General features: G+C 37.7%; 1 protein-coding gene across 11 annotated transcripts in view; it reads left to right on the forward strand.

The window, feature by feature from the left end:
* PTPRM (protein tyrosine phosphatase receptor type M) overlaps window positions 1–27,634 on the forward strand; it is a 499,983-nt gene that overhangs the window by 308,217 nt on the left and 164,132 nt on the right. For 7 of the 11 annotated variants that reach the window (XM_087756312.1, XM_087756322.1, XM_087756360.1 and 4 more), the window contains exons 12-14: window positions 2,826–3,099; window positions 4,253–4,289; window positions 9,480–9,554. In XM_087756312.1, the coding sequence (XP_087612438.1) occupies window positions 2,826–3,099; window positions 4,253–4,289; window positions 9,480–9,554 (386 nt within the window). The remainder of the gene's footprint in view (window positions 1–2,825; window positions 3,100–4,252; window positions 4,290–9,479; window positions 9,555–27,634) is intronic. The other 4 variants (XM_087756349.1, XM_087756380.1, XM_087756392.1 and 1 more) reach the window with 1 other exon arrangement.

Here is a 27,634-nt window from a genome sequence, read left to right on the forward strand (position 1 = left end):
AGTCCTGCTGCAATAAAAAAGGTAACAATATTCTCCTGAAGGCAACAGCCATAAAACTTAGTTTACTATCCACCATGCTTTAGTGAAACTGAGGGATTCTTATCTTTGCTGTGATATTAGGCAAGTGTATCCAGCTTCACTACCTTGCAAGAATAGATGTTTATGTCACCTTCTACTTTTTTTCCAATACTCCATTTAAATTCGCAAATGGTATTTATTGTAGAATCACTGTAAATTAGTAGTTAAAGGAGGCAACACGCTCTCTTCAAAGTAGCTTGGCATCCCAGTTCTAAGCAACTGTGTTTTGTTCTAGAAAATTAACTGCTAAAATCCTGTCAACCATTGATTTGGAAGAGAAAAATCAAGATCGTAATGTAGATACTTCATGGCTAGTTTTTACAGATCAGTTTTCATAGGATCAAAGAAAGGTTGCCATGTATTGACCTTCATTTACTACTCAGCATGGAATTAATCAGCTAATGAAAATCTTTGTGCTAGATGTGTAGACTTAGTTGCACAGAGCTGCAAAATGTACAGACAGTGGCTTTCAAGTGGACCTTCAAGACATTTGTTTGTCTCCCTGACTGTACCAAACTTATACATGGTTTGATTTCTGCATGGGGTTCAGCATCAGATTAAAACATCTAAATTTAGGTGTCCACTTGTAGATGTCTACATGTGAGCTGAATATTTAGTTATTATAGTCAGTGGAGCCTAGAATGCAATTAAGTTGACCCAAAAGTAGACACCTCCTCGCTGGTCAGGTCTTTAAGATCTGTTGCCTGTACTGAGTAGCTCTCCAGTGACTGTAATGGGAATTTACAGATGTATAGATATCTTCATGAAGACACTTAAATTTAAATGTCTTAACATTAAACTAAATCTCCACTGTGGTGAAAGTCTAAATTAGGCAGAAGAAGAGGTATTAAGCATTCTCAGTGTTAACTTTATGGGCATTTTTTGTGAGCATAATAAGTGCAGCATCTCCTGCTGAAGATGCTAGATCTTAAAAACATAGTGAACGGGGTCTGTTGCACATGATCGGTAGGTCTGGTAAGAAAACAGTAGGCGTTCTTCTGCCTCTTGGTGGTATTCAGCTATGAAATAAGCAGACTTATCATTGTGCTGTCATAGAATCATGAAGACATAGAATGGTTTGGGTTGGAAGGGACCTTTAAAGATCATCTAATCCAACCCCTCTGCTGTGGGCAGGGACATCTTTCACTAGATCAGTTTGCTCAAAGCACCATCCATCCTGACCTTGAACAGGTGCATTGATGGGGCATCATTCAAGGACATAGCATTATCTAAATGTGCAAAGGCAGCTCGAGTGTAGGAGCAGTATGTTAGTCTGGTTGTGCTCTGAGTTGGTAAGGCTCCAGACAGTGCAAGAGCTGGAGACCTCTATGCCAGCGCTCAAAGGAGCTTGAGTCTAGTGGAGCCCCAGCAGGTGGAGGAGCTCACTGGCTATGAACTGGCTTGGTGACTGCACAGTCATCTCTTTTATTTCTAAACCAGATTTGCCTTCAGAAGGGGAATAGCCATAGCTGTGCAGTGATATGACTAAGCCAATAAGCCTTGTTGGGTCCAGACTGAGACCTGCAGAGGCCCAGCCCAAGTGTCCCTGTACTTTGGACAGAGTCTTCTGTAAACATAATCATCTACCTACAGATGACGGAGTGGGAACAACATGTCAAGAGACTGTATGTATCTTTAAGAAACATACCTTACCCAGAGATTGCTGCTTTTTATGAATTATCAACTTGAAAGATCATAAATTGTTATTAGATGTAGATGATGTGCAAAAATATGGACACATTGCCGCTTTTAACATCAGTTACCTTTACTGACTTGCTTACTGGGATTCAAGATTCCAGGAGACAAATAATGATTAAGAATCACTGGTCCCCAGTGAAGCAATAAACTTGCAAGCTAGCCCTCTTTGGAGACATGGACTTCCCACTTCACAAATTTGAAAGCACTGACTCAGGCTTTTACAGCAACTACAAGGGTATAATGATTATACTGTTTGCATATACAGCAGAAATCACAATTTCTTTGTTCCTGCTTGAATGTCCATAGCACCTTTACAGTGGAGAGGGATGGACTGTTCCCTGTAGGTCCCAGTACAGCAAAAAATGCAAGTGCAAACTGAATTGCTTTGCCGCATGCACAAACACTTAGAAATACAGTTATCTCCAAGATGTGTAAAAGTGCTTTGCTGAGTGAGAATAACTTCCATCAAAAAGTGTTTTATTCTTGCTCAGTAACAGTCAATATGCCACCGAAATTTTAAAAGACTGTAATTTGCCCTATATGTGCTTTTATAAATAGTTATGTCAACAGTTAAGCAAATACTATTCCCTGTCTCTTTGTAATTTATTTCTTCATTTTTATCTTACTGCTCATTTCATTTCGTTTAGACAAGATGAACAGGTTAGAGAATGGAATCTATAGCCTTATAGTTACTTCTGTGAACAAAATAATACTTAGTGCTACATTTTAGCACTAATCAAGCAAGCTTTTTCTGTACAAGAGTTTGAACAAGGAAGTGTTCTGTGCATTTGCTATATGAAAAGCTGTGGTGTGTATGGCTAATTTTGTTTTTCCAAAAACAAAATGAATTTGTTTGAAAGCATGAATCTGTTCCACAAATTCGTACACCGGAATATCAAAATGACATTTTCTTCCCATGTCCTTTGCTTTTAATTTTTTTTTTTTTTCCATAAATACTGGTATGCTATTATGGTTTCAGAATGAGTTGACTGCCCGAGTCTTAAAATAACCCATGTATTTCTTCTGTTCTTTCCTTTCTACATTCTTAGTGTCTATCAAATCGTTGTTGAAGAAGAACGCCCACGGAGGACCAAAAAGACAACTGAAATCCTGAAGTGCTACCCAGTGCCCATTCATTTCCAGAATGCCTCGCTTTTGAATTCCCAGTACTACTTTGCTGCAGAGTTTCCAGCCAATGGTCTACAAGCTGCTCAGCCTTTTACTATTGGTGATAACAAAACCTACAGTGGTTTCTGGAACACCCCTCTTCTTCCTCATAAGAGCTACAGCATCTATTTTCAAGCTGCTAGCAGAGCCAATGGGGTAAGTGTTACGACAGGTGTGGTTTTATACAGTATTTGTGTGTAAATAGATGATTGGCACCAACTAGCAAGATGCCCAATTTAGTTGCTAATGAGAAAATGAAGTAACCGTGAATTTAACACACAGAGTTTAAAAAATAACAGTTTTTGTAACACAATATTGCTTAATGATTAAAGGTTACAGGAAAGAGGAGGAGAAAACAGCACATTTTGTCAATAATGAGTAGGCAAAGTAGTGCGTTACCATTCTGTCTTACTATCTAAAAGCTGTCTAATGAGTGTGTTTGACTGGCTTTTTTTCATGCTTTTTTTCTTTCTTTTTTTCTTTCTTTTTTTGTTTTCTTGCTTTGAAGAGGATAGTGTTGTGATTTCTTTTGTTAAGTTTAAGCCAAACTTGATTGTGGATTTTAGCACATCTGTCTTTGCCTGTCCAGTCCCATTACCTTAGTTTGTAACATCTTGAACTCCCGTTTTCTCATTTGGTTACCCTGACTGAAGTAGAAACCACTTTTCCCCCCTTTCTGCAAACAGTAAAAGAAAAATAGGTAGATGGAACTGAAATGAAAAGTGTGTAAAAAGGTCTTCACCGATCATGTTTCATTGGACTAATTCTTCCTGGAATTGTTTTTCGTTTCCTGGACAGACCTACCCAGAGCCCTTCAATTCTTGATAAGCTTTGGCTGTCTGTGCTGACAGCCTGGAATGTTTTCTGCCAGAAACTATAATGGTCCCTCTTTCACAGTGCACTGACAGCGCAGAAATGTGAAACACCATTGATTATTTTTTCTTTCTAAAATTGTCTAGCATGATGCCTCGAACTATACTATCTGTAGGAAAAAGAAAAATCTCCCAAGGTCATTATGTTGCCAAAGTAAAAAAGCTGAACACTTGCCTGTGCTCTTATGAATATCTTTCACATATTTTCTACTTTTAGAGGAATCTTAAGTTAAATGTTTATGTACCATACCCAAGCAGTGTTTGTCCATATTATGAAAGCACATTGTAGTTGCTTAATAAGCAGTTAAATATGTAATGAGGCACATTAAATGAACACTTCTGTGACATTTTATGAGTACTTTTAAGAATAGAATCAGGGATTACTTTCTTTGCTTAGAAACACAAAATGTGACCTTTTTCCTCTTTATTTAACACAGGAAACCAAAATCGACTGCGTCAGGGTAGCCACAAAAGGTATGTTCATATTATGTCATGTATTCTGTATTTCAGCATGCTGACCTTTCCTTCACATGGTCTTTGCAAACTTCCAGAAGTGTTTATACTGCTAAAAGGCATCACTAAGCCTATTTTAAATGATTCATTTGCATCTCTAGCTGAGATTTAGGAGTTTTGTTTGTTTGTTTTTAATAATAAACGTATTGCTGATTTTTAGTTGTCTACTTGAACACAGAGTGTTTAAAATATATTCTGTGGGTTTTTATATGATCTCACAATAAATATTTTGGACCTTTCTATATATAGTAGAGTTGTAAAATTGCCGATTGCAGAGTGCATACTAGCTGCTTATACATCCATAGTGAAAAATTACCCCTTACTCGTAAGTAATTATCTTAATTGCTTTATAAAAGAAAAGTGGAGAAATCATGTTCTTCATTTTCATGGTACAGATCAGCCATATTTATTGGACTGTCAGCACATGATACTGCCATTTGCGAGACAAGTTTGTATAGTTGAGACAGTGCTAGCTATAGGTTTGATCCCCAAACAGGGCAAGATAAACATGCTGCTGATATATTTAACTTTGGAGGCTAGGATCTGTCTCTGATTATCTTTGTAGTCTCACCTTTTTAGTACCTCTAGCTGGTGGCAACTTCAAAGCCTGAAAAAGAAGTGATGGGATAGTATGATTATTAGGAGATTGTAATAGAGGACAAGGAAAGAAAGTACTGCTGTGAGGAGGAACAGGTAATACCACCTTGCGGTTTGGGCATCTGGTAAGAGTATGAAACAAAACCTATTTCATCTCTGTACCACTGTTCCTTGCAGGAGATCATGCATGTCTCATAGTGACTATCCCTAACATAACTGATTCCACCATGATTTCCTTTACATGTAGACTTCACAATTCCACCACCACCACTAAATCTAAATAGGATGGATGAGAATCTCATTACTTAAAAGTAACAGAAATGTTAGCATACAGTTGCCTCTGTTGAAAGGCTGGATCCTCCCTAATGTGACAAATACATTTTTTATGCATCTTTGAACTGGTTCCTGGGCTTTTTTTTCCAAACCAAAGGAAGTAGTTTTAATTCTAATTTACTAACTGAATGCTTACTAAACCGTAGAAAACTTTTAAATATCTAAACTAAAACGCAATAAAATGTAGATGAGAGATTAATTGCAGATGCAAGTGGAATACTGTGGTATTGTTTTCTGGTGATACCAGGAGTGGACTACATTACTTCAGAAATCGTAATAGGTGATTAGAGGAATGGATTTTAAATTATTTGAAGATTTGTATTCCTAATTCACTAATGGATGCTCAACTATTTATTTCAGTTACTTGACTGACTGAAAAATCTTACTCTCTCATTTGAGAAGTGAGGTAGCTTTATGGATTGGAATAGCTCCCATAGCAACAAGCTACTTTAGGCTAACCCATTTGGCAATGGAGTTGTGAGAAATGCAGCTTTTATTTTAAACAAATCTCCATACATTTCTGTTTTGAAAGCATGTTTCAGAATTCTTCATAATACCTTTGTGAAGCCTGTAAAATACTGTGAGAGGACGTTGTGAGGACTTTGAAACCAGAGGTGTCCTCAGTGGCATTTGTAGTCCCTGGTGCAAAACTTTCTTGGGGGACTTCTGTAAAGCACTGATTGCCATGCTTATAAACTGATTGTCTGTATTATATTTTAAAACTATATCAATTTTTTAAAATAAAATGGAGACCATGACATATTTTAATATGATATTAATCATACCTGTCTGTACAGATTTTTTCCCTTTAGAGATACTAAAGAGAAAAGCAGACTTTTGTGCCCGTTTTGGACTTCCCACATATGGACTAGAAAAAATAGCAAAAATGCTTCATGTCTGTAGGTCAGAAGTCACCACACTTGCAGTGGGGCAAGACACAGAATTGTCCTCTCCTGTTCACCTCCCCTTCTGTTCACACCCCCCCAAACAGCTTAGTACACCATTCACATTCCTTGTACCCCAGGAAACAAAGGCTGCTCTGACTGCTGTGCCTGATCTCTTACAGACATGCACCATTTTCCACTGAGTTTTGTGACTACAGTATAGCTACTAGACAGTAAGCTACTTAAACTCTATCATGTGCTTGTTGTGTAAATCTGTTTATTACAGTGCTTCGTACAAATAACGTTCAGAATGCTCTCCAGTACAACATGTAGTTTTCGTGTACTAATAAGATTTCTGAAATGTTTGTATTCTGGGCTTCTGTTATCTTTAAATGTTCAAGTTTGGTGGGTTTTAAAGCTAAAAGGAAGTGCTTTAGGCCATTCATGTATGAAACTGGTACAATCTTTTACATTAAGGTCTGATCCTGAAAATACCTACAGCCTTGTGTAGACCATTGCAGTTAGTAGACCTACTCTAGAATCTAATACATATGTGGGAAACCATATACTTTTAGGCCCTAATCAAGTCAGTTATGTACCTAATTTTGAGCACAAAGAGTAATCTCACTGACTACATCACAACTATTCTGTCTTAAAGTAGACATGTAAGTATTTGACTGGAGAAAGGCCTGTTGCCATAAAGTATGCCCTGTAAAACATGACAGTGCAGCCAAATGTTCACTTATTTCTCGAAAGCTTCTGCAATTTCATTCCCATGGAATTTGAGGATTTCACCAAGTACATCGGCAGCCCTTCCTGGGATGCAGGTCACCCAAGGCAAACTCCAAGCTGCTCCACTGAGCTAGCTGAGCTTGGCCAAGCGACCTCGTTGTCTGTATTAAGGATGTGTGGTTAGCCTGTTTGAAGTCTGCCCTCAGGACCAATATGGGAGTTCAGAACCTGACATGAGCATAGCTATATCATTTGCTAGCTGTATTTCCTTTAATTATCCCAACTCCAGATCATCTAAAAGTTGTTCGTGCCCTTGAGACCTTCTTAAGATTACTGAGATTCTGTTTTATCACTGAGTTTTGCAGTGTTCATTCCATAGCCCACTGTATGCTTTTGTATTTTTTGTTAAAATAAAAATAAATGAGTACATGTAACATAAAGATACAGAGCGTTCTTGCCCAAGATCCAGCAGAACCCTTGAGCAGGTACTTCACTTTTCACTCCAGTTGATGTCAACAGGAATAATGCATGTGCTTACTGTCAAGCATGTGCGCAGCTGGCACACACTAAACTGTGTTGCTGGATCAGAGCCAAAGTGCACCAGACAGATAGCCTGTTATCCCATTGACAGGCTTCTTGTTAGAAAAGTACAGCTTAACTCCAGAAAAGTACAGCCTAACTCTACTGTGTCAAATGCATGTGTAGGGTCAGTAGCTGGATAATACTTCCGCATTCCACCAATTCTGTTCTAAACAATCTCAATTTGTAACATTTTAAAGAATGCTCTTGTTTTATGACCATTACATTTTTACAAATTAAACCTCTGTTAAATGTGTTCTTTTAGAGATCATATAAAAATCCTGATTGCAATGACTGTAAGTGTAATTAAGGATCAGAATATTGGGTTTTGTAGAGCTGAAAGTTCTCCTCCTGCTTCTGCTGAAGTCAAAGGGAACTTTTGCTACTGCCTTTGCTAGGAGAAGGGTCAGACTGCATATTCTTGTGATGCGGAGTCTTCTGATCTTAGTTTTCTGTAGAGAAAGGCTTCTAGGACCTCTGTGACTATATGGTGTATATACAAATGTGGAGACAGCAGGGTTTCCACTGCCATTATTTTTGACAAGATAATTAAACAAACAAACAAAAATCAGGAAGATATTTTTGTACCAGTGGTAATAAAGGTTGTCGTATTTTGCTTGAAATATGGCTTTCATATACCTACTCTTTCTTCAAGCTAAATGACTGTAAAATCTCAGCAGACGAAGTTGAAAGCATTCCAAAACTCCTCCAAGTTTATTGCTATCAACTTTGTGGTGGTTTGTGATTTATATTAAGACTATATTTCCTGATGTGACTTACAACACTGTCTGGATAGAAACATCTTGGTTATCTCCTAGGAATCCAGTTCTCAAGAGGGAGACATCATTGTTCTAATTTTGCAATATTGGAAGGCTTTCATTAATTATGAGAGAGAAAAGGATATTATAATATTTTAAATCCAATAGCAACAGTACTCTAGCAGCTACTATCAACACTGCATTTCAGTGTTGCAGAGGGATATTTCAAAATATTATGCAGCAGCAGTTTTGAGTTTAATTGTCTGCAGATGGTAGATGATCTATTTTCCTCACTTGTTGCCACATTTCTAATAGCACCCAGGCTGTTCTATGTAAATGAGTGATCTTTCATATAATTTTGTCCTTAATTTTCCAATATTTTTTCTTTGCATCATTCTCCAGCTGCATCATGTTGGATCTGACCTTTTAATTTTTTTTATATTCCTTAATATATATGTATCATAGTGTGCTTAACCATTTAGAGGCAATCGTAGAACTGCTGGCAAACAAAGAAATATGAGATTTTATTAATGTAAGCCATGGTAATAGTTATCTATACCACTCAGTGATTGTTACAGCTCTGATGATAGAAAAGTCTGAATTCTTTAGGCACACAAACAATTCAGGTTTTTCAGCTTTTTCTTGTCTTAGTGGCAAAATGTGAACTTGAAACTCAGACCTCAAGCATTTACATACATACTAAAGCGTGCCAACTCTCAGCGGTCGTTCTCTGTATGCTGAAAGTTAAGTATGTGTGTAGTGTGTGCATTTCCAGAAGACCCAAGTGGGTGCAAGAAAAATGAATCTTAGCTAGCTCGAAAATATTTTACTTGAAAATTATCTTAAAAAAGAATTATAGGAAAAAATGTACTATTATGAAATAGGAAAACAAAAAGTGAAACTAGTTCAAATTACCTGGAGAAGTTAATACTAGAGTAATCTGAATAAGCAGTTAACTTTCACTTAGAAAGCCCAGTGCTATGATTAGCAGAGCCAAAGAGTCTCCAGTTTCCTCAAATGCCTTATATGTAAATAATGTGCTTGAAGTCCTCTTCCTGAATGAAGGTCACGTACGAAAGCTTATTAATTTGCAGAATAACCAAACTAACAACTGAAGATGAAAAGGAACTTGTGGGAGTTTTTTGGTTTTTATTTGTAAGAAGTTCAGACAATGAACTATTGACCAAGATTCTTCTTGCTGGCCTAGCTTCAGTCTGGCTTTTTTTTCCCCTCATGCATGCTGACCTGGAAATCTTCCTTTGCCTTAGCTGCGATAATCGTGACTCAGCTTACAACACCATACATTCGCATCGCCCCTGCTGCAGGCGACGACCAGCTAACAGGTCAGATGTTCAAGTATAGACAAGTCATCATGCCCATTTTGTCTCATTTTCTTTGGCTCCTTTTCCCTGACGGTTTCTTCATTCTCTGCTCATAACTAGTTTTCTATGTTAAAAGTTTCTTTTTGTTTATAAATTTTTCTTCAGCTCCATTAAATTCAATTGTGTGCTTGGCACCAAAACTTACACACGCATCCCTGTACGTACAACTCCGCTGCATGTGCCCATTGTGTGTGTGATCTGTGGAATGTTCCTTCAAGCCTGATGTTGTAAAGAGATCCAGTCTTGCTCCATCCGTAAAGTAAATGACAGTTTGAATATAGATATGTATCTGTCTACCTGTTTATTTTTTTCTGTATTATTAGATCAAGACACTAGAATTTCTAAAAAATTTAGGCTCAAGAGTTGCATGTGTAAGTTAGGACAAAGATCTTGTATTAATGGATTTTTTTTTACTGCAGAATGTTGGGAAGATCATATTTTCTGGCAATATTCAATATGCAAAAAATTAAAGAAATAAAATTGATTTCTTTTTAATTATGTCATACATGAGTTCTAGGATTAAAACAAAATAACCTAGCATGTGACGTACGAGAATGAACAAGACTGTAAGGCTTTTAAATCTAATTGTTGAAGTAAACTCAGTACGCAAGTGAGACGATTATTAGACTGTGTGTGGCTTGAAGGCCAGTTCAGAATGTACCAGAAAATCTTTATGAACTTGGGGAAATGATTCATTTTGTCAGAAAATAAACACACGCATTAAGCTTTTAAGGGATTTGGAAACCTTTTTATTCTCAAACAGAATCAAAGAGCATTAAAAACTCTAGAATCTAAGGTGAGTTTGATGGAATATGTAACAGGGGAAGTTAGACCTAGTCCATCAGCATTTAGCATATGTTAAAATCATTGCATTTTTCAAGAATACTGGCATAGTTACTTGGGAAGCATGTAAATGTTGCTGCCGGGGTGTCTAAGGGACGAGGAGGAGTTCGCATGTTTAGCATCTGGATACTGCTATAGTCAGTAAGAGACAGTCAAATGATTCAGCTAAAGATAAGAGGATTAGTGACATGTCTGCTATAGCTTTTAATTCTGGGGTATGTGTTATAATAACAAAGCTGAGTGATCCATAATGCCCAAGTTGCCATGTCAATCAAAACAAAGTTGTTGCATGTATATTTGTATTATGTAATAACATATGAACTAACCAGAATAACGTATTTAGATGATGCCAGGAAGTCCTAGCTTGTTCTTATTAGTGCTGCTTGCCAGAAGCTCTGTCCACACACATTTTTATAGCTCAGTTATTTTTTTACTTGAGAGTACAAATGAAGCATTGAAGAGACAAGGAACACCTCTTCCATATCCTTGAACTTCAACAAGTTTTTGATTTCTTCATCACAGGATTCAGATAAGCTTATGTATTTTTCCATATGGAAAATTAATGTTTTTCTTCTCTTACTTTGTTTTTATTTGTTTTAATGCAAAACTGGGTAGCTACAGGAAACACTGGAGATATGCCTGTTCCACAAGAGGGAGATGGCTATAGTAGTTAACAATGAGAGAACAGAGATATAGCTAGCATAGGACAGCCAGCAAAGTATTTATTTGGTTGCTTTGTCACTGGTGGCTCATAGCATTGGCACTCTGTGGTTGTCTGTCAGATCTGTGACTTTTATTTCCCTTTTTTTTTTTTAAATGTGTTCTACCAGAAACTAATTTTTATAGTGAAAAAGAAAGTATCAAATGATACCTGCAAACAGCATTTATGGCTATCTGTGAAATGTATTAAAAAGCCTCTGAAATCCCCTCATCATTCTCGCAGCCCCTTCTAATGCTTGAAAGACTGTATCATCAAAAGGAAAGAAGCATCTTTCTCCTTCTCAGTTGCCACAACTGCAGTAGGGAGTGAAAAAACCTCACCCAGCCCACGTGGTTGGTCCCATGACAGCAACAGGAATTCATGTTTTCCTGCAGAGACAGCTGTGTAGGGGTCCTTTAGGCTGGCTTTTCAACTTCAAGACAGTACAGCAATAATGGTATCTGAAGTATCCATAAGGAACCCGAAGACTTTCTTAAAGGAGCTTTACAGGAGCTGGATGTAGCTGGGCTGCATCAAAAGAATCATGACCAGCAGGTTGAGGGAGGTGAATCTCCCCCTCTACTCCACTCTGGTGAGACCCCACCTGCAGTACTGAGTTCAGCTCTGGGGCCCTCAACATAAGAAGGACATGGACCTGTTGGAGCAAGTCCAGAGGAGGGCCACAAAAATGGTCAGAGGGCTGGAGCACTTCCTCTATGAGGACAAGGCTGAGACTTGGGGTTGTTCAGCCTGGAGAAGAGAAGGCTCCGGGGAGACCTTATAGCAGCCTTCCAGTACCTGAAGGGGGCCTACAAGAAAGATGGAGAGGGACTTTTTACAAGGGCACATAGTGATAGGACAAGGGGTAATGGCTTTAAACTGAAAGAGGGTAGATTTAGATTAGATATAGGGAAGAAAATCTTCACCATGAGGGTGGTGAGGCACTGGACCAGGTTGCCCAGAGAAGTTGTGGATGCCCCATCCCTGGAAGTGTTCAAGGCCAGGTTGGATGGGGCTTTGAGCAATCTGGTCTAGTGGAAAGTGTCTCTGCCCATGGCAGGGGGGTTGGAACCAGATGATCTTTAAGGTCCCTTCCAACCCAAACCATTCTGTCTTCATGATTCTGTGGACTGGACATGAGGAAGCAGGGAATGATGCACATTCTCCCTACACTTTTCTCATACAAATTCCCAAACTGTGGAAAGGATCTACATGTAAAAGGACTTCTTTATGTGTAAATCATAGGATTGTTGCTAACAGTAGTTACCACAAGCCCTACAGCTGTAACTGTTAAATAATGCTACTTAGCATTTTCTATTCAGTGCCTTTTCCTCACTTCTTTGCTCAGCACCAAAGTAATTACATTTGAGATCAAGAAATTACTTTTGTCTTTTAGCATTTGAGGAGATACATAACTGGCAATGGGGGGGCAGGGTTGGGATTTTCTTTTTTTCAGGTGGGAAGTTGATGCTTCTTGCATAAGGAAAATTTAAAATCTTGGCTGCATTCCTGAATATTGTTACCAATTTTGAAAGGTCTTCCTCTTCAGAAAGATCATGATAATACAGCTCGGCTTTCAAGTCAACTCTACCTGCACTTATTTCCTCTGCCCTCATCATCAACTCGTCCTGGCCCTTACTGGTGCAGTTTATAAACAATGCATTATTAGTTCCTCTTTGTCCTTCCTTTCTTCTTCCTTTTCATATATAATTGACTTCCATTTATATATTTATATACCTGCTATTTGCCCTAAATATCTTGACAACCACTCCTTGCTTCATTACTCCTTTGCAGCCTGTAGCAAAAGGAACTTTTCCTTGCAGTTGCACTTAAATACCTACTATGTAGTTGTCCTTAGGTTATAGTATAATATAACATGCTGTGAAGGCAACTGTGTGATTTTGATTCTTACAAGCCAAAACAGGCAAATTAGTGTTGTTAGTATTAGTGAATACAATATTATCACTGATTTAATAACTCTAGTAACTAAGGAATTCAAGTTTGGGGGATAGTGTTTAGCTTTCAGTGTTACCCTTACAAAAAGTAACTAACTTGAAATCCACTCAATTGACCCTACCATCCAACAGGTAGGGAGAATATCTAACTATCTAACATCTGTCAGCCAGGAGAAAAGACTATGTATACATGAAGCATAATAGTCCTCATGATATCGTCTCCGTGTTTTCATAAACAAATAAGGTTTAACAGTACAGTTGAAATCATGTAGAAGGTTAACAAAAAACTTATCACGTATGTAAGTGACTGTATGATCTTGACATTAAAGTTGAATAACAAATCCATGTTTTTGAGAAAGCCTGAAAGCATTTGCAGTTTGCTTCACTATTTTGTAAGAGACACTTCATGTAATAGGTTTAAATTGGCCATATTTGGTATTCACTTGGCCCTCATCTATTTTGTTCTGTCTGCATTCTGATAAAATAGCATGCTTGGAATTATGATTAGGGTGTTCATTCTTTCAGGCATTTTCTTAATTGTTGAAATATGTCTGAGCTACTTATATTTAAATTAAAGTATTTCCATTTGTGATTTAGTGGGGCAGCCACTACTTTACTGGATATTATTAAGACTGATTTCCATAGAACGCCCTTTTTACTACCCGTTGTTAATTACACATGCAGCTGGAAGGGAGAGTTCTGTATTGTACACTCTTTATAGATTAAATTCTTGGTACAAATAAGATACAACAAGATATGTCAGAAGTTTTGTAGAATAACTGATACTTAAGAATTGGGAAGACTTTTTTAAAAAAGATAGTGGCAATCTTAAAGCTTAATTGATTTTTACCCTGCATACCTTAAGGTCTAGATAAGCAGCATATTTTATAACCATGTTAAAAGCAGTCATAAAATAATCCCAATTGGTTTCTTCTCCCTTATGAAGTTAGCAGCATAATAAAATATACAGATTTCTTCAGATGTGTCTTCAATACATAGGCAGATTTATTTATTTATTTATTGTTGTAGTCTGGGTCAGATTCTGTTCTCAGCCATTCCACTGAAAAAGTGAAAAAAATCACCTGAAATCATTGATTGATTAAAATACATCCTCAATGATTTTTTTTTTATGTCAAGGGATTTACTCCAGATTTATACTGCATTACTGAAAACACTATTTGTTTATTAACACAAAAACCAACAGTATGAATTTGAGAAGGAGTGTCTTCCTATTTATCTAGTTTGTTGTCCTTTACAATGCACTTGAGGTATAGCAACGCGGGCTGGACAGACATTCACATTCATTTTTCTGCATCCTGAACCATATAACATTGATTTAGATGTATTCTGACATGTTGAAACTTGAAGTGCTATTTTGGGTAATGGAGAACCCATGATTTCCTAGTTGAGACTACAGTCCTGTCTGTAATAACAAAGGTATGTGCAGATATGTCTGTCTGGAGGTTGAATACACCATTTCAGGAGTTTATGCTTCTCTTGGTACTTCTGAACAGCGTTTACATCCGTGGCAGTTGTGGATAGTTATCCAGGGGAGAGCGAGCACCTATGTGGTGTAATGCCAAAGCCATATTACGATGCTGTTACAAGGCTGAGTGACAAGGAAAGCGGAGTGAGAACGGATCTGACTCTCCAAAGTGAAATTCTAAGCCTGTTTTTACATGATGGCCCCAGCGATTGTTGTACTGGTTGTTCAAGGATTCTGGTCCTCTTGCTCAGCTGGGCAGAATGCAAAGCAAAAGGAAATCTTCCTACTTTCTGCAGCACCGGCTGAATGCATTTCAATGGGCTGCAGTGTCACTTGTGATTTATTGCCCATTTTTGTTCTTTTATGTGTTATATTTGTCATTTTTGCAGTGACAGTTTCATCTATAAAACAGTATAGTTACAAGAAAATGTTAAGAGGATACAGGAGTACCATGGGAACTACTGTTTCCTTTTCTCCCTTTTTTTTTCCCTAGTACATTACAGAGTCAAATGTCAATGTCAATGTCAAATGTTTTCTGTTTTTAAGACCGTGCAGCCAAAGCATCTAGGATTTTAAACATAAGTACATTTTCCCCAGAACACCTGAAGAAGAGCTGAAGTTAAGCAATTAGACAAAGAGGGCCTAAAAATAATGCTGATAACAATTCACAAATGCTGAAATAACCCGTAAGATAAATAGAAGCCCTTTCCAGCTGTAGTCAATAGAGAACTGAGCTGATTAGAAGTCAGTTACAAATGTGATTCTATGAGCAATATTAAGTACTCCAGTTCCTGTTTTACAATAATAAGAATTTCTACACGGTTTTCTGAAAATTAATTAGCAGCCTTAGTTTTTAATGTGTTCAAGTCATTACAGAAATGCCAGAGGCTCTGATCAGGGGTTCAGGACCTCCTCCCATTCAGCTCCTCTTACTCTGAACAGGCTGGGTTGGGGACAGTGGAACCTTTGCAACTCTCCTGCACGAACAGGAGAGTAGGGAGGATAAACTGCAGAGGGTCATACCAGCAGTTCTGCTCTGGCCACTGGTGCTTATGGTTGGCCAAGGAGGTATGGGTCCTGACACTGTATCGCCAGAGCCAGTGGTATTACAGACCTGGGACAAGAATGGCTGGAGAAGATGCCATGACCTAGAAGAAAGTATCAGTCTTTCCCTACCTTTTAGGAAGGACAAGTAGCATAATTAGGCATGTTTTGCACTGTAGAAGCTGTCTTTTATCCAGAGGAGTTAAAAAGTTGCTTGCTACGATGTTAATAGTCAATCGTTGCAGGAGATGCATTACATCCCTCAGGTACATAACTGATTTGGAAATTTGAGTGTTCCAGTCCATAGCAGAGAGAAGAATATAATTCCAAGTGTCAGTGTCAAATATCTCTTTCATGAAGGGAGTGAAACAAAATTTAACTTCAGCCACTAAAGATGAGTCTGTTTGGTTCATCCTAGCTTGAAAAATAATCTCTCTGCTCAGTAATGTGTAATCTTAATATGAGGATATCTAGGAGGCTGTTTGAGGTTGGATTGGGGGGGAAGGCACTTTCCTTAATCTCATTACAGAGAATGGAAACCCAGTCATGAAAATGACAATATGAATGAACTGACCATGATAAATTCTTAACAAACTGAAAGAATCTGTGCCATCTGTGTAGTACCGGTCAGTATCACATCTAATCCAAAATATTTCAACATCAGCAATCTACAGAGAAGCAGAACATATAAAACAAAGCAAAAATACCAGTAGGTAATTTTTAGAGCATGGTTGTGTGTCATATAGTGTGTTATTTCATTTCTGCATAAAAAAATATGCCTCTGATTTTTACATTCAAAGCAGAACATGTTTTGCATGTACCACAATGAAAAATTAAGGAGAGACAAGGGAAGAAAGAGAAACTCAGAGATATAATTAGTAACTAAAAAAACCTGTGAATTTCAATGTTTCCCATCTGTAGTTATTGACTGTATTCATAAAATGCTAAGCAATTAGAATTTTAATTTGAAAGAAAATGTGAGACCAGTTGTGGGTAAAATAACCTGTAGTTCTTAGGAACTGCAAATCTGGTGTTTGTATCACTGGAGAGTTTAACAAATGTGTAATGCAATATTACATGGATTACCTCTGTGTTAATGTATAGGTGAACATTAAAATATGTTACAGTTAAATAGAGTAGTACAGCAAAGAGGAGAGTAATACTGTCGACTTTAATCAAACGACACAGAACATACTACCTTGGGCAAAATAACGTTTCAGCAATTCACTCAGTTTAGATTCCTTGAAATAACTGCAATCTTAATAAATATCTAAGCTGCATTTGTCTGCTTGGAGTAATAACTCCACACTATACAAGCCATGACTGTAGTTATTGATGGGTTTTTAACACCTGCTTCCCCAGACATTGTATTGAAAATGTCCTTTTCTGTAGTAATGGGAGTTTGACTGCAAGAGCCGATGATTTTAGAGCTCTGGGAGAGGCATTCAAGTATATGTGTGCATTTTCAAGTCTTTATTTTTACAAAACTTTGAAGTTTAATTTCCTTCTCTTCATCTGATTTTCTGTTATTGCTGACCACTAATAAGTTTTTGTGTAAACAGAAAACTCCCATGCAAATGGAAGTTGAGTCACAGTTTTGCATAAAAGTGAGCGGAAGTTGCTGTCTCGCATGGTTTCAAGGTGACAAGAGGGGAAATACAGTATTTTCAGGTTCTGTTTCATCTTTTGAGTTCACATCGGAAACACAAAGGGAAACAGAGGAAAAATGGTAAATTGGCATTGGTCAGAAGCAAACAAAGTATTCCTGAAACCTTTTTGAAGCAAAATGGTTATATTTTGCACTTTTCAGTATGCTGTCATTGAATTGGACAGCTTCTGGTTATGACTAAATGTGTCGATAATTAAAAGTGATATGAAAAGAGCTGATGAGAAAAATGGCTATTTAAGGCTGCCTTAATCAAATAGGACAGACGGAGATTTTTCTGTAACCCCTAAAACCTACAGGAAATATATGAAAGAATGAAATGTAAATCAGTGATAACCATTCAGAGGAGGCCTAGTCTGTTCTTGTCCCTGTACTAGAATCTTGGTTCATCTAACATTGCTTCAGTTTGGACAGGTTTTTATTGGCAATACTGTAAACGCTTCTGAAATGTGAACAAAAGAATTGCTGCACAGTATTGGCAGAAAGACAGGTTTAGAATTCTGTGGAATTATTTTTCCTTTCTTGTGCTGATCCTCCTTTCCAGTCCTTCTAGCCAACCTTCCTGCCCCAAAACACTGTTGACTCTGGAAATGCTTTAAAAAAGAAGTTTTATGTCTTTTTTCCTGCTTTTTATAAATGTATCACGAATATATTTTTACCTTTCTGTGTGCATCATTGCATGTATGATTCCATTTATCTTTGAGTAGAATGAGCTATGTTATGCTTTCCTACAGAAAATAGGTAGGTAGTGAGTAATGATAAGTAAATTCTGAGCATGTGATAGCTTTTGAAGGGTTTCTGAAGAACCCTTCATAAGGGATACAATGTGGAGGGAGGCTGGTAGAATGTCAGCCTCATCTATGAGCCAGTGACAGCATAAACCAAAAAATGGCGGACCTACCACTGGGATTCCTGTACTACATTGTCCTTCTGCCCCCGCCCCCATCCCTCCTAATGGCAAAGTAACCAGGGCTTCACTGACTTCCCATTTGGAACTGTTCGTTACTGTTCCTGTAGTTAAGTCCTCAGTTGCAGCAAGATCAGAAGACTACCTCACTCCACTACTTCCTACCCATAGCTTCAGGTTACTCAGTTCCCATGCTGGATGTGATCCCTTGCATTCATGGATGGAAAATAAAACAGTTGTGTTTGTCCATGCCAAGAACATCTAGTTCTGTAGGTGACTTTCACCCTGAGTAGGTCAGCTCCAGAAACATTACTCTGATCTGACTTCACATCTTCCCTGCCTGGTGGAGGCCAACAGAGTATTGGCAAAACCACATTTTACCTCCTCTTCAGGCTTCAAATCCACACCTTTCCTGTTTGTAGAAGATAGTTGAAATAAACTTTGAGGGATGTTTGATATTTGTTGACACTTTTCAGTATAGTTTCAGGAGTAGATCTAGTGTTGAAAGCATGAGCGTCCACCAGATGTCTCCTTCAGTGATAGGTCAAATTCAAATGTCCCTTGTAAGGGTGATGATAAGTTATCCACTACTTCTATAGGAGTGGCTAGAAAATGGTGCTGACTTGCTTAGAAAATGCATTATGTGTGGACAGGATCAGTCCGGACTGACTGCTTTCATTTCCTTAGAGCTAATTTGAGTGAGTCACTCTTCTACCCTGAGTACTGTTGGCTTGAGGTTATGTAGAGAACCATAAAGTCAAATGCTTTAGTGCTAAAAGCTCCCATTGTTGTACATTATACCTCTAGGAGTTCTTGTTCACAAAAGTCAGATTTATGAGATGCAGTTGCACTTCCAGTGGCTGCAAGTGGGACCTCTTTCACACAGCATCAGCTGGTAACCAGCCCTACATTTCCAAGTACTGAGACACCTGCAGTTCCAACCCTTGTTGGTGCCTCTTTCTCAGACCTCCTCATCCCTATTCAGTATGAGACCTACATTTCTACAGCTAATTTGACACAAATATGTTCTCATTACTCCTCAGTCAACCTTGATCAGAAATTTGCATCTCATGAAGTCACATTGACCTTTGTTGTGTTTAGTAGTCAGAGAGCAGTTTGATAAAGAAGCCCAGTTTCTTCTTTCCGTAGTAGTCAGGAGGATTTTATCTTTTATTTCAGTGGCGAGGTCTGTCTTTCAAATATGCTGCCATGACTTTTCCTTTTGTTGCCATAGAGGTCTGTGATGTGCACCATTGTGGCTGCTTCTTTGGCCACACAGAGTGAGTACTTATAAATATGTAACCAGACTTTTCTCTTTATAAAATAGACTAAAGTGTGTGGGGGTACCCTTTAGGGGCATTTGAAAGCTTAAGGTTCCAAAGACTTTATATTTTTTTCCTTAGGAAATTATTTATTTCACCATGTCTGTATATTCTAGACTTGTTATTAATTTCTGGTTGTGGGGTAGCTGTTGAGTATGCTTTAAACATCCCTTAATAATCTCAGTGCTATTAAAGTGCGAGGACTTTCTTTCTTCCAGTATGAGTGAGGGCTTCCAACTGCTTGGGTGCCCACTGGAGAGGAAAATTTTTATGAATTTTAATTATTTACGTTTCCTTGATTAAGTGAAAAGGGAAAAAAAGAGCTAGTAGAAAGGTTGGTGATTTTGTTGCAAAGGAGCAAATGAGCTGTTTATCAAGGCTTGCTTGCTTGCTTGTTTTCCTGTAAGTCCTGTTTTTAAAAAACACAGTCCCCAGAAAAATCTAATCTAAGGAGCCTGGATTAAAATCCCATTAAAAAATAGATTGTGATGAGACCAAAAGATATGTGTCAAACTGGAAACTTTATTTGTTTTAGGCATGTTTTGTAAAGAATGTTATTATTCCTGACAACCAAAAACACAGATGTTTAGCAAAAAAAGTCTTTTTGCTCCCATGCACCAACATGAATCATCCACCAGTGAGAGATACTGTTCATTTGATAGTCAGTTAAATGAGTCATATTCATCAGTGAAGAAGTTCTTTGCATTTCTTTTCATGCAGTTCTTTGTCGCTTATATTTACATTTTTGTAAAGAATATCACAAACAAATTTAATAATTCATAATTATTGTTACACAGTGGAGCCTTATTTTGATAGTCCCTTCTTAGCATAGATCTTTTAACAAGGCTGGTCTTCCTTGCATTTAAAAAACACCAAATAAACAATGTACCAAATCAGCATGGTTGTCTTATGGAAGTACAGAAAACTTTTTTAGAAAAGGAAGATCTGTACACAGCAATATGTATTTTACCGATGATCATAAATTACAGAGAAGATACTTCCCTGCTAAAATATAAGTGTTGTTTGCCCTCTTTCCCAGACATTCAAAAAATAAATTTAGTGAGCACTACACATCATAGGAGGGAAAATCACAAGACATCAATTTCAACACTTAAATGGCTCCTGTGCTCAGCAAAACAGAAAGAAAACATAATCCCTGCCCCATGGAAAAAGCAGTTTATACGTGAACATTTCCAAAAGAAGCCAGGAACAGAAAGGGAAAAATACTGTAAAAAGAGAAGTAAAGCAGACCTTACTCTGAGGTATTTACAAAACTAATATATTCAAAGCATGGAGTAGAGAGAGAAAACTGAAAAAGATACTGATGAAAACCACCTTCTGTCACAAATTATACCCTGCCCAACACCACCTCGTAACTTCTACCATATGGACAAAAAAGCAGTGCAGTTTTGAAGGAGAACTAGGAGCACTGATTTGAAAGCTAACAATGAGGAAGGGGAGGGAGATCTTTCTCCCTTAGCTGGAGTTCTACCAGGAGTAATAAAACAAAGACTTTGTTAGCAGAATACATGCTGGCTAGCAGATGAGGACTGAATGCCAGTCACTTACAGTATAAACAGACCAGCCAGGGTGGTAATTCATTTCATCTACAAATCTGTATGTATTTTGGGTCTTCTCCAAGACATGCACAAATCCTGGCATCTGGAATGAACTTGAAACTCAAATAAAAAGCATGTTGGACTGGCTTGTCTTTTCATAACACCACTAATGCTGCTACAGACTTAAAAATGAGGGTACGGTTTTCTGCAGTCATGGGGAAAACGGGAGTAGAAATGCTGAGGAAACTTCTGGAGGAAACTGGACATCTTGCACTACTGCCCCATTCAGGTGTATTTTACAGTCTGTGATACAGGATTGGAATTCTTGTTGATCATTTGACATTTATAAGAAGGACCTACCTCTGTGGAGCACCTCTTTTCATACCAGTAGCACAGACATATTTGTATACTTTCTTGTTTTGTCATACTGCATTTTATCCCAGCCCTTTCCTTTTGGCACCTCTGCTTTTCCTACCTTTATGTTTATGAACCTTTATGTTACTTCCTTCCTTGGAACATCCTAACCAACGACATCCATAAAAACATTACTCTGTTCCTCAAATCGCTCTTGAAGATCTCTTTCTACTGTGTTACTAACTGGAAACGCTGAGTGATACCAGCTAGCTAAAAGAGCAGGAAGGATAGAAGTGTTCATTTATTTGGGTGCTGTAAATGCATTTTCTTAGAGGTATTTGCTTCCCCCTCCCACCTGTGATTGCTACACCTGCCTATTACAGCCTAGCTCAGCTAGATAGTATGCTTTTAGTGGCAAAGATTGCTTCGCTGTGTGCTTGCACTGTTCTTAGCACAGTGGGGCTCCCAATCTGGTTTAGAGCTTCTAGACCCTACTATCATACAAATAATAGAGAGTAATAATGATAGTAGCCTTTGTAATTTGAGTTGTCCTTGGAAAGCGTGGGCAGAGTCTTTAAAGCCAAGTTCTCTGATCATTTCAGTCGTCTTACTTTGTGGCGGGGACAATAGGATCCTAGTGATGGGTGTTCCAAGGAAGCATCACACCTCTCTGTCTCCCTTCTGCCTTGTACCATTTTGCGTGATTTCTGCCACCTAATCACAGTGCAGCTGTCACACAGAGGTATAATGTTTCATTTTCTTGACTCACTCTATGAAATACGTTAAAAGTAGGTGCTGAGATGTGGTAGTTGAATCACGCTGCCTGCATAAAAAAATCATGGGCTAGTTACTAACACAACAAGTTAGTCTCAAGTTTGACTGGGAACTGGGACGATCTGTACTAACTGTATTATTACTTTAAAGCCTTGTAAAGTTAGCCATTACATCAGTCACTGGAACACCTGTGAATGAAATACAGTTGGAAAGGCTTGCAAGTGTCTTATCAAACAAGTACCTTTTGAGAGCTTAAAGCTGCAGAAAGGAAGTAAAAAAGCAGGAACTATGGTCAGCCTTGAGTGGGAGAAATAAAATGAGACCAGTCTAGTTAATTAAAGGAAGGGATTATTTGTTGACTCAAATAGGAGAAAAAATGTCTGGATTTTTTAAAGATTGCTTTAGGCAAAACAACCTATAGCTAGTTTTTAGTACTAACAGCTTTAATCTTATTCCTTTCTTTGGAACTATAACTAGCAGCTCCTAGGCTATTGAGCCAGGATTATTTTATTGGTCATTCTTTTCTATACAGTGGTCAGTCATTTCTAACTACGTTTTTTGGAAGGGACTAATAAACATTGAAAAGCAAGTCCAAACTTTGTTCATTTACACAGAGAGAAGGAGAGTGAGGTTTTGTTCAATTTGGTAGAGGTTCATTTCTTTTACTGAAGAACATCTTCATAGGTTTTGAAAAACAAGATAATGCTTGCATGTAAGTTAAAAGAATATTTTGCTTGGCTAGTTCATTCAGCAAATAGTCTTAGCTTCCATTTTAATGAGGAATAGTTCTGCTCAAACTTTTCTATCCATTAACTACCTAGAGGAAATTACTGCTTATAAAGTTTTGGGGTTGATCAATAACATGGCACTTGTGCCTTCTGAGTGAGAAAGGAAAGGGAAATTTTCCACCCAAGGAAGTGGCAGAACCGTTTTCCAAAAAGCACCTTTAATGCTAATACCAGACCTGTATATCTCTGATGAGAACTAGAAATTCTTCAAACAGAGAGGAATTTTTTTACCCAGTCTTCTAACCCATGGTACAGAAATAGAAATTTCACTGCATGTGAAATTTAAGTCATTTAATTCACAGTATGGCAGACACTAAATATTAGCGACTAGAATATAATTCAGTTCTCAATCTGAAGAGGAGGTAAGATGCCAAGAAGAGGCTGAGTAATCACTAAATTTCAGAAAAGGAGATTCCAATATTAAGAAAAAGTTAATGGAATAGGTCTGAGAGTCAAAAATTAGTGAAATAAAATCTTTAGGTGTTTCATGGATACTACTTAAAAATAATATCACTGGGTCTTGCAAAGTACTGAACAAAATGGGACCCATGAGGGAAAGTCATAAATCAGGCCAGCTGAATGCCATTTTTTTAAGTGAAGAAAAAAAAGATATTTCATGTTTTAAATGCTGCTGTAGGGAAAGCCACAAAGAATGGGCAATAAATAAGTAAAAGGGAAATTGGAATCGCTGAGTTTAATTAGAAAAGTAAACAACTAAGGGTATGGAACCAAACAATGTTACTGTCTTCCACTTTATTTAATGCAGGAAGCCTGTGGAAATACTTTGCTGGGTTTTGTGGCACCTTGGGGTTTATCTATAAGTGTATCTCTGTTTTTCACTTCTGGCAGGAAGCACTCTAGTTTGTTCTCATCAGGTAAGGACTTTCCAAAGTCAGCACCTTAATCCTTTTTAAACTGGCAGGAAACATTTCCTAGTCCTTTCATTTTCTAAGCAGCTCCCTTGAGCTGTCCTGCACTCACTGCTCTTTACTGACCTATTGCCTTTCTAGAGGTGGGCCTCAGTATATGTGTCAGTTTGGCCTTGATTCTTCTAACTCCACTAGCCCAGACAGTCTCAGTAAGAAAACAGAAGTGAGGTTATTGTGCAAGGTTTAAAGTCAGGCTTCTGTGTGCAAGGGTAGAACCAAAAGCTTAAAAGTAAAATGAACAACAAAAAAAAAACAAATGACTCCTTAGGTCCAGTGTTGTGAGGAAAATGCAGTGGGCTTAGCTCAGCTGTTGGCAACAATATGCAGTCTGTCATTAAAAACAAATATTTTACTGGGATATAGAACTCCACTAGTCTTGTAACTATATATTTTTAAAGGCTCTAGGGTGATCAAGGAAATTAAAAATGACTATGTTAAACAAAGTGATTGAAACAACAATAATAAATAGAATAAAATGCCAGGACTAAAATATCATGATACAATAGTGTATAGTTAACAGTGTTTCTGTAAAGAAAGATTACATTTCACTCAACCTTTTTAGTATGTGTCAGTACAGCAGAGTAAAAGAGAAACCACAGCATCATTTGTTTAGACTTGCAATAGTAATTCCAAATCTCTCTTGAAAACATACAAATATAAACTAAAAGCACAAATTGACATTGCAGTTTATCAAGTGGCAAAATGAATTTCAGAGCTACTGCCCCTAGCTGCTTCGATCCCCTTACACACAGTTCACCTTTCTCTCCATGGTGCCAGTGCAATTGCCTGTGTGGCTATAGGTTAGAAGTCAGTTAAGAAGTAATTATGAGGTGAGAGACAAGTATTATTCTAGATCAAAATCTACCTATCAGACAGAAACCAGAGAGAAGTACACTGCCAGCTTTTATCATAGCTAATGCACTTAAGGGTTTAATATTATATGCTGTACAGTATGTCTGTTAAATACATGGAAGAGTCAGCATTGAGGCAGCAGCTCTTGAGTATGATGCTAGGTGATGTGGGTTAGCAGAATTCACACAGGACTGTGAAGAATTTCAGCAGAACAAAAGCGAACCGAATAAAGAGGTAGTACCAACTCAAATTCCAGTCTTGGTAAATGCTATGTAGTGTTCAGCAGAGGTAAATTTGAATGACTTTTAACTCATAAAGGGTTCAAAATTGAACACCGCACTGAAGAAAGGGATGAAGGTTTCACTGTAAACCAGTGACCTGTTCAGTGTCCCTCTGATGTTGAAATTAAACCAAACAGAATGCTAAGGGGGCTAAAGAATAGGGTAGAATACAACAATTTGTATAAATCCTGTAGTGGAAAAACTGAGGTATGTTAAAGGAATAAACAGTATTAAATAAAATTAAGAAAGTTGATCCAGAATTTCTAACACTAAAAGACTCAAGGGATGCTCAAGAAAAGTGAAAGGTGGCAAGTTTGGTTCTTTTACCCAAGTGGATTTTGGAACCCACTGACACCAAGAAAGGATGAACATTCTATCAGGGAATGAAAGAGATGCTGAATGGAACTAAAGGAGAACTGAGATAATGCCAATATTTGGGTTTTTAATAATAATTAATGATAGGAGTTTTTAAAAGGCATGTCAAACGTCATGTTTCCAGTTTAAAACAATCTCTATTATGAGTCAGGCTGAGTCCATCAAGGTGGGCAGCTTTATTCTATTTTTGACTCAGGGTGGCATTACATGCACTTTTCTTAGACAATTTGAGATGATCCCTCAATTGGATAATCAATAGATGATGCAATATGGGAGTTTCAGTGTCCTGATGGTAGGCTCTGTATCTCTTCTCGTGGAGGCTTTCTTTGGAGAATTTGCAATAGTGGTGGATTCCATGACTCCCAAGAGGGTAATGCTTTGTGTTATTGAAGGCATTTCATGAAAGTTGCACTCCATGATATGCAGAAAATATGTGTGCTCTGAATACAATTTTGATATTATCTCCTCTGCATACTATAATTCTAGCTACTTCCACTGAAGTGGGGACCCTGCGCTGTCAAAGAGAGACATGACACTGAGACAAAATACATTGGATAGTTGAGAGTTCTATGTGAAAATGTAGCAAGGCTGCCTTCACTTAATTTTAATGTTTAGCATTCATGATCCCAAAACTAGCACTGGAAGCCTTAACGAAAGGGATGAAACCATAAGGCAGAATTTGATTTTAAGAAGGCATCACCGATGAGTATTCCAGAAGGGCGTGGTAGCCTGAAGGAGGTAATGAAGAATAGACTTTGGAAGGAACCAGTCTTAGAAGTCACACCTAAAAAGATATTGCGTGTTGTTGACTTTGCATTCTTCCTTGCTTGGGTTTTAAAGAGGACTGTGAAGTCCTTATCATATCTTGCCATTTATGTCATACTTGGTTCGCTGCTTCCTGTTTGCCAAGTTCAACTCAACAGCTGCCTTTTGCACAAAGATACTCTAGATGTCTTCTAAATATCTGCTACGCTTTTAAGTGCCATGCAGATTACAGCAATATAGAGTTTAACAAAATGATTTATATATGACACAAAGAAAATAAAAATAGAACTGTTTATAAAAGAATTTTATGCATCTGCATTGAAGAAAGTACACAGCCAGGTTCTGTTACCTTTACTCATATGAAGTAAGAATTTTACTAATTCGGAATTGTATTGTGTATTAGCAATACAGTGTAATGCTATTGAACCAATATTCTGGTGGGACTGGGCACAGAAGCACGCAGCAGATCATATTCTCTGACTTAGCACTCACACAAAGTACCATAGCCAGAATTTTCCAAACAACCTGGTTCTTGCAGTTATCTCTAGGTATATTTTGATTAAAGGTTATCACCTTTTCTGGCAGCAATACGAATTGCCAGGTTTTCCTGGCATTCCTCCTGGTCAGGAGTTTTGAAGATGTAGGCCAAAAGTGTAACTGTGGGCACTCAGAAGTACTCACCATCTTAGAATATCCTGGTTGCAGCTGAGAAGACACATTGGAAATGTTTTCATTTTACTTTTCAGAAAATATCTCTACATGTAAATTGATCACCAATTTGCTTTCTTTCCAAAAAAAGGAAGTGAAGAAACATGTAAAATATAATTAGTGCTTTCAAAATCCTCTGTGAAACCCAGAGAGTGAGATAAGAATGTGGTCTTAAAATATTACGCTTCACTTACACTTTGCTCTTCCTTCTCCCTTCCCAAAAAAGCTATAGCAGGAAAGTGATCCATAAATCCCTGTGTCCACTTTATGGCATGGTGCCTCAAATGATGAATGCTGTCACATTTTGATTAAAAAAAAAATGCAAGTCCATAAAAAAAAATAAAATCAGTTTAGTGAATTGAATGTTGCTTCCTTAACATTTTTCATCCTGAACTCATTTAGTAGAGGAAATGGATATTTCATCAGACATAGATTTGACGTTCCATCACATTATACAGTAAACAGTACAAATGATGTTATTTTTTTAAAATGGAGAAGCCGTAAGAGCTAAGACAGTAGCTGCTGTAAGGCACTGGTTATCTCATTTAAACAGATATTAAATGTGGGTGCCAGTGGTGTGATCATCAGCTGCTTCCCACTTTGTGAATAAATTGCTTAGAAGGAGTCTTTTTGCCTACCAGATGTGACCTAGATTTAGATTTCCAAAGGCAAAAAAAAAAAAAGTCTATTGTGTAAAAAACAATTGCGGGTAAAATGCATGGTAAATGAGCTT

This window comes from Nipponia nippon, unplaced genomic scaffold (genome assembly GCF_047370975.1).
Source record: "Nipponia nippon isolate SJK-2023a ecotype South Korea unplaced genomic scaffold, ASM4737097v1 scaffold_1, whole genome shotgun sequence".
Taxonomy (NCBI): Eukaryota; Metazoa; Chordata; class Aves; order Pelecaniformes; family Threskiornithidae; genus Nipponia; species Nipponia nippon.